Source organism: Monopterus albus, unplaced genomic scaffold (assembly GCF_001952655.1).
Source record: "Monopterus albus unplaced genomic scaffold, M_albus_1.0 scaffold105.1, whole genome shotgun sequence".
NCBI classification, from domain to species: domain Eukaryota; kingdom Metazoa; phylum Chordata; class Actinopteri; order Synbranchiformes; family Synbranchidae; genus Monopterus; species Monopterus albus.
This window is the reverse complement of record NW_018127985.1, coordinates 695174-701653: the sequence shown is the minus strand read 5'-3', so window position 1 is coordinate 701653 and position 6480 is coordinate 695174. Positions and strand designations below refer to the sequence as shown.

The window sequence follows — 6480 nt, the reverse complement described above, 5'->3', positions numbered from 1 at the left end:
AATCAAAGGCGTTGTAAAAGTCCAAAAAAAAGCATGAAACTATCATCCTCAATATGTTCATTATAGTCTAACAGATCCAGAGCCAGACGGATGTTATTATGAATAGATCTACCTTTAATAAAACCTGACTGGGTGTCGAACCCAATTAGCAAACAACAGAATTCACATGAACCGTGGCGGCCGGCCAGGGTCGCCACAATAATTTAGTACTTTCATACATAAGTCATAGCTTAAGCTCAGGTTTTGATGAGAAATTAAAATATACAAGCCTGCACTTGTTCTGTATGGCTTATATCAGTTTCAGTTGGCATGTATCATTCATCGGGTGGGCAGTAATGCAACGTCCCGGATGCTCACTGTCATAACAATCTCAAAGAAGAAGAAGAAGAAATAGCGCAGAGGACGTGACGTGTAGCGGCTCGCGCGGTGTTTCTGTAGTCTGAACCAGAATCGGAGACTAGAAACATTAAAAACTTATCTTGATCCGAGTTTCGAATAGGAGGGACCGAGAGAGCCACAGCTGAGCTGTATGGCGGCGGCAGTTTCTACAGTATGAAACGTGAATTTATTACCTCTTTTGGCTCTGAGGGGGGTCATGCTAAGCTAATGCTAACAGACGGAACTGGACTGACGTGAAGCTTATTGTTGTTTTAAAACTAAAATAACTTTTAAATCATTAAGCCGCAAACACATAGACTGAGATGCATTAAACTGATCAAATATAAACGTAATCATTATATAAGATCAACAAATGCAACTGAGTTAGAGGAGGTAAGCTAGGCTAACAGCAGAGAAGTTGTGGACGGTAACGTTAACTGATGCTAAGCTAGGTGAGTGACCGTCTGCTGGTGTTAGTGACAAGCAAGTATGTGTAAAAGCACCCAAAGGACTCAGACTGGATTCAAATGTGGCATTCCTCCTTCTGGATGTGTTAACATCTAAAGCTAACCTGTTTGTTTTGGTAGCATTAGCCACCTAGCATCGGCAGGATTTTACCTTTGTGTTGAATTAATATGAATTTAATTTGGGAGAAACCGGAGCTTTGTGTAACGTCACTGCTTTTGCCACATTAACAGTAATCAGGGTGCAGGGTGTTCTACTGGACTGACACACTCGCCCTGCTCGCTGCACTATGCTTCATGCTCCAACTCGCCCATCGTGAATGTGAATGTGAGCCCTTCACACAGCGTCACAGTTTGGAGAGAAATTCACAGAATTAGTGGGCAACACTCAACTAGTGGGCATTAAAGTAATGTATCTCACCAAGCTGACTGCCCTGCTGCAAGTCTACAGTAAACACAGCGCGGCTGTGTAGCAACTTCCACTACAGGACAGGTAGACATGACACATTTACAGCCAGTGCATTTTGGGAGCATCAGCAGAGAAATAGGAGTGGGTCTTGCACGTCCACAGATATGTTTTGTGAAGCTGTTTTATACAATTGCGTCCTAAAAACATTTAGCCACTTGTTTTTCTATCATATATTGGCCATGCTGTTCGAAAGTGCATCTGAAAATGAATAAAACACACTGTTGAGTGTAGCAGCATCAGAAGAGAGAGACGCACAGCAAACCAGGGTTATGAGAACCAGGCTCCTAGGGAAAAATGACCAAGTTAGTTGAGACAAACACATTCAGCTGAACCTAAGCGTTACACATTACGTAGTCACATAGACACCTTTGCTACTAGCTGTGCCTTCGTTCTGCTGTTGTACTTTTTATAGTTATATACTGGGAGAGAGGCTTCAAGCAGAATGTGGGGTGCCGTTCATTCTGAAGTTGCACTCAGTGTGACCTTTGAAAACAATCAGTCGCATCTTTAAAAAATGGTTGCAAAATGCAACTGATCACTCGTAGGCTAGAGCTATAGCTGTGAGCTCCCACCCCTGATGGTGGCTTTCTCTGATTAGTCAAGGGTGCTTCCTGGACAGAAACCTTTAGAAAGGAATGTCTCTGCACTCGTGCCAGGCTTTTTAATGGGTCTGGGTCACAGGAGCCTTCGGCAGCAATGCTCCTGTTTAAGATATGTTTTGGGGGATGTTTCTACTGAGAGATAGATTTGAAAATGTTCACATACAGTAGCTGTAAGTATCTGCAAACATTGGCTCACTGGTGAAGAAAATCAATATAAGCTGAAACTGGTTGATATACACCCCTAGAAAAGACATTAGGCAGAGCACCTTTAAAGTACGGCTCAGTGTTTTGGTATAGAAGTTTGTGTCTCACAGCAGATAACTCAAGTATATGAGCGTTTTTGTCATCTGTGGCCGATGTTAACAGGGAGGGTCAGCTCTCATCATGGAGAATGGACAGAGCACCACCACCAAGCTGGGCCTGCCGCCGCTCACCCCCAACCAGCAGGAGGCACTGCAGAAGGTAACACACTACACGCAGCTGTTTCTAATATTTTGTACATCCCATTAATATTAATGCAGCTAGGCTAAACACCAGAACCAGCTCTCTGTAAAACAGTCAGGTGAACAGAAGCACAAAGTGCATCCTCCACAGTGACCACACAGGTGAGTCACCAGCCATGTGAAACAGTTTGAACAAAAACTGAGCCTCATCACCTTAATGACAGAGGATTTACTGCAGGACTGTTGGATTTACTAACTTAGTTTGACACAGGTGTTCCTAATAAACTGATCACTGTGTATGTCCACACACAACCTGAAGGACAAAATTTTTCTCTAGATGTGTTTTTATGTAAAAGTTTAAAGTGCTGCTATGATGGAACACAAATGAGCTTAGAGATGAGTCAGGGTGATAGCGGAGGTGCTCCTCTGCTGAGCTGTCTCCATGGTGTTTTTACATTGTTTAAAATCAGATTCATGAGGATAGGTCCACCCCCTGCATAAGGTGATGCTGAGAGCATAGGGAGCTATGTGAAAATAGCTGTGCTAAACTAAGCCAGCGCCCTCCAGCTGCATTTGAAAGAATGACTGTTACTGTGTTCGGAAATTTAAACATGATCCTACTGCTCTGAAACGTGACTGAGGTGTCCAGTCTGCAGCAGCAGGTTCCTCTCTTTCCCATTCAGGATCAGGCTCTGCTTCATATCTCTCTATAGACTGTCTGTGTCTCCAGCTGCAGCCATTAGCAAGGTAAAGCACAACAGCGACCGTAAGATTCATTAGGTCCTATTTTGATTAGCTGGGGGTGAAGATGAGTCATACCTCCAGCCAGTCAGAGTAAGTGCTCATGAATAATGTACAGTACATTGTATGTTAAAGACTTCTAAAACAGCTGCTAGAATTGGGGCTGTTTGTCAAGATGGAGTTAGAGAAATCTGAACAACTCTACGTGAATAAAATATCACAGACATGTTGAAATTCTACTCAGTATTTCTAAAAATAGGCCAAAAGGGACATAATGCGACCTCTATAATAGAACAACATCAGTCTCTGTTTTCTTGTTGACAGAACAATCATTTTTTTACTAAATAAATGTTGGGAGTGTAACAGTAAATGAAAAGATGTGTAGTTGAAGTTTAGAATAAGATTAAAAAGGTGATCATTTTATGTATGTCACAATTTTTTCTCCATCATGTTACCTCTCAGCTCTGACTGTGTCCCTGTATACATCTGTGTACCTATATCCTGTCTGGTTGTGTATTGATTGGTTGTTTCCTGTCCTCAGGCAAAGAAGTACGCCATGGAGCAGAGCATCAAAAGTGTCCTGGTCAAACAGACTCTGGCTCAGCAGCAGCAGCTCACCAGCCTCCAGGTAACAACATCAACCTGTGCAGGTAGAACCTCTGGTGTCTGGAAAACCTGGAAGCTTTTAATACAGCTTCCTGAAAAGTCCTGGAAAATGATTGCGGGTATTAACAAATGATCAGAGAGTGATCATATTGTTACCTGAAACAATAGAACATTGCAGGTGTTGGGTCAACGACATGACATGGTTCTGTGTGTCACTGTCTCAGATGGCGTCCTTGACGATGGGTTTGGGCGACGCTCTGTCTCCTCTGCAGTCAGTAAGTCTGTCTTTACTCTGTCTGCTTTGAGGTCTGTTTATGTTCTGGATGCTACTATTTGTTGGGCTGGAGAAAAACATGACTCTGAAAAACACTGCAAACAGATTTTTGTATGGTGTTAATAGAGTTACACTGACGTTATGTTGGCAGAGAAAGAAGGCTGTTTGGGAACATGTTGGATTTCATGATTAAAAAGAAATGTGTAACAGACAAGATTCACATTTTTCCAGAGGAAGAAACATTCAGTTCAGTTCAGTTTTATTTGTGTAGCACCAATTCACAACAAAAATCATTTTAAGGCACTTTACACAGAGGAAAACCCAACAATTTATTGGCTGCTATGTGCTGCAATAAAACCTTTCAGTTAAACTCAGTCAAGGCTTTGAAGCACAGTGGACACTTGTTTCTGCCAAACGACATGATTCTTTAACTTGTTAGCAAATACTGTGGATGTGCGCACAGGACTTTACATGTATGTCGGTACAGGATTGTCTCTGTGCTTCAGGTGGCAGCTCAGCGTCAGAGAGCTCTGGCTATCATGTGTCGAGTCTACGTCGGCTCCATCTACTACGAACTGGGAGAGGACACCATCAGACAGGCCTTCGCTCCATTTGGACCAATCAAAAGCATCGACATGTCCTGGGACTCTGTCACTATGAAACACAAGGTCACACGCTCTCTTCCCTTCCTTCCAGTTTTTGTGTCTGAGCAGAGTAGGTCTCTGATTATGTTTTCTGCTCTTTTGTGACATTGCTGTGTGTATAGTGTGTCCATAGCAGGCAGTTCAGTCCCAGTGATCCCCTCTGCAGTCTTTATGACCCCTTGAAGAGCCTTCCTCTCTGCCTGTGTGGTGTTACCATACCAGACTGTGATGCCAGTGGTGAGGACACTCTCACTTACAGAGGACTGGTAGAGCGTGTCCTCACCACTGGCATCATACTGTGTGTGATGATGCTGTTCGCTCTGCTGCACCCACAACCTCAGGCACAGCAGAGCGAACAGCATCATCACACACAGAACTAGACTTTACAACAGCTTTTTCCCTGCTGCAGTAAGACTGATGGCAAATACACGGTGTGAAAAACCTGTGCAATAACCCCTCATTACCCTACTAAGTAGAAGACCATATACAGTTACACCATGTGTAATATCTAAAACTCCCCATTTTAATTGCTATCTTATTCCTGTGTGTTTATGCATAAATGGCAAATAAAAATCTTGAATCTTGCAGTCTGCAGCCTAGGACAGACACAGCAGGTATACCAGCAGCCTGGTATACAGCAGGTTAAAATGTACACCGACAGTGCTCACAGCCTAGCGTGCAGTAATAATAGAACATTTGTTTTTGAAAAGTTTAAGCAGAGTCACAGAGCTTTACAATAAAACAGGGTTCAAGTCCATAAAAAAACAGAGATATAATAAAAGAATTACAAAAACCTTCATCACTTAGAGGTTTAACAGACACTGAATTGAACCATCTCTACATCCCTGATGTAGCAGATCTCAGATCCTGAACAGACCTTGAAATACAAGCAGGAAAATCTTTCTCCGCTCCAGAACAGGTCTAGTCTGATCCTGTTGCCTGATTTCTTCAGTAAACCCACGCTCCTTGGTCTCTGCAGGGTTTTGCCTTTGTAGAGTATGAGATGCCCGAGGCGGCTCAGCTGGCGCTGGAGCAGATGAACTCCGTCGTCTTAGGAGGCAGAAATATCAAGGTGAGTCCAGACAGGTATCTCGGGTGCTGGGTCCATTTTATATATCAGGTTTTAGACAGTCTTGACGTGGTGGTATTTTCCCCCCCTCCTCATCTTGCAGGTTGGGAGGCCCAGTAACATCGGCCAGGCTCAGCCAATTATCGACCAACTGGCGGAGGAAGCTCGTGCCTTCAACAGGATTTATGTGGCATCAGTCCATCCCGACCTCTCTGACGAAGACATAAAGAGTGTCTTTGAGGCCTTTGGAAAGATCAAGTCCTGCATGTTGGCCCGTGAGCCGACCACCGGCCGGCACAAAAGCTACGGCTTCATCGGTGAGCACACAGGGTTAGACCAAGAAAGAAAGTAACTTGTTTGAACAAGATGTGATTGCATCTTTTGTAACCCGTATGAGGAAGATAAAATGCTATGAGAACAAGGAAACAAAGAAAAACTAAGCATTGAGCGCTGTGGATTTTCTGTGAACAATAAAAGTTGATGTAGATTTACCACAAAGCCCCGGAATGCCTTCTCCAGTAAACTTGAGGGTCAAGAGGGTTTGAGCATCATCCTACAGTGTCTGAGGTGGTACTGGTGATCAATGTTACATCCTCAGGGGGCACTGGTAAGGCCAATGCTTTACTTCTGGTCTCCAGAGTATGACAAGGCTCAGTCAGCTCAGGATGCCGTGGCCTCCATGAACCTGTTTGACCTGGGTGGTCAGTACTTGCGGGTGGGCAAGGCCGTGACTCCGCCCATGCCCCTCCTCACACCAACGACTCCTGGAGGACTCCCTCCTGCCCCTGCC

The 6480-nt window shown here is 44.0% G+C and overlaps 1 protein-coding gene across 9 annotated transcripts in view; it reads left to right on the top strand.

Moving 5' to 3' along the window:
- Positions 1-353: 353 nt before the first annotated feature.
- Positions 354-6480, top strand: part of puf60a (poly-U binding splicing factor a) — a 14205-nt gene continuing 8078 nt past the window's right edge. The window contains exons 1-10 of one of the 9 annotated variants that reach the window (XM_020610366.1): positions 354-550; positions 1077-1335; positions 2280-2375; positions 2998-3103; positions 3639-3725; positions 3928-3978; positions 4484-4645; positions 5601-5693; positions 5794-6007; positions 6329-6480. The exon at positions 6329-6480 is cut by the window's right edge and continues 36 nt beyond it. In XM_020610366.1, coding sequence (XP_020466022.1) covers positions 2305-2375; positions 2998-3103; positions 3639-3725; positions 3928-3978; positions 4484-4645; positions 5601-5693; positions 5794-6007; positions 6329-6480 — 936 coding nt within the window. In that variant the 5' untranslated portion in view covers positions 354-550; positions 1077-1335; positions 2280-2304. The other 8 variants (XM_020610369.1, XM_020610370.1, XM_020610367.1 and 5 more) reach the window with 8 other exon arrangements.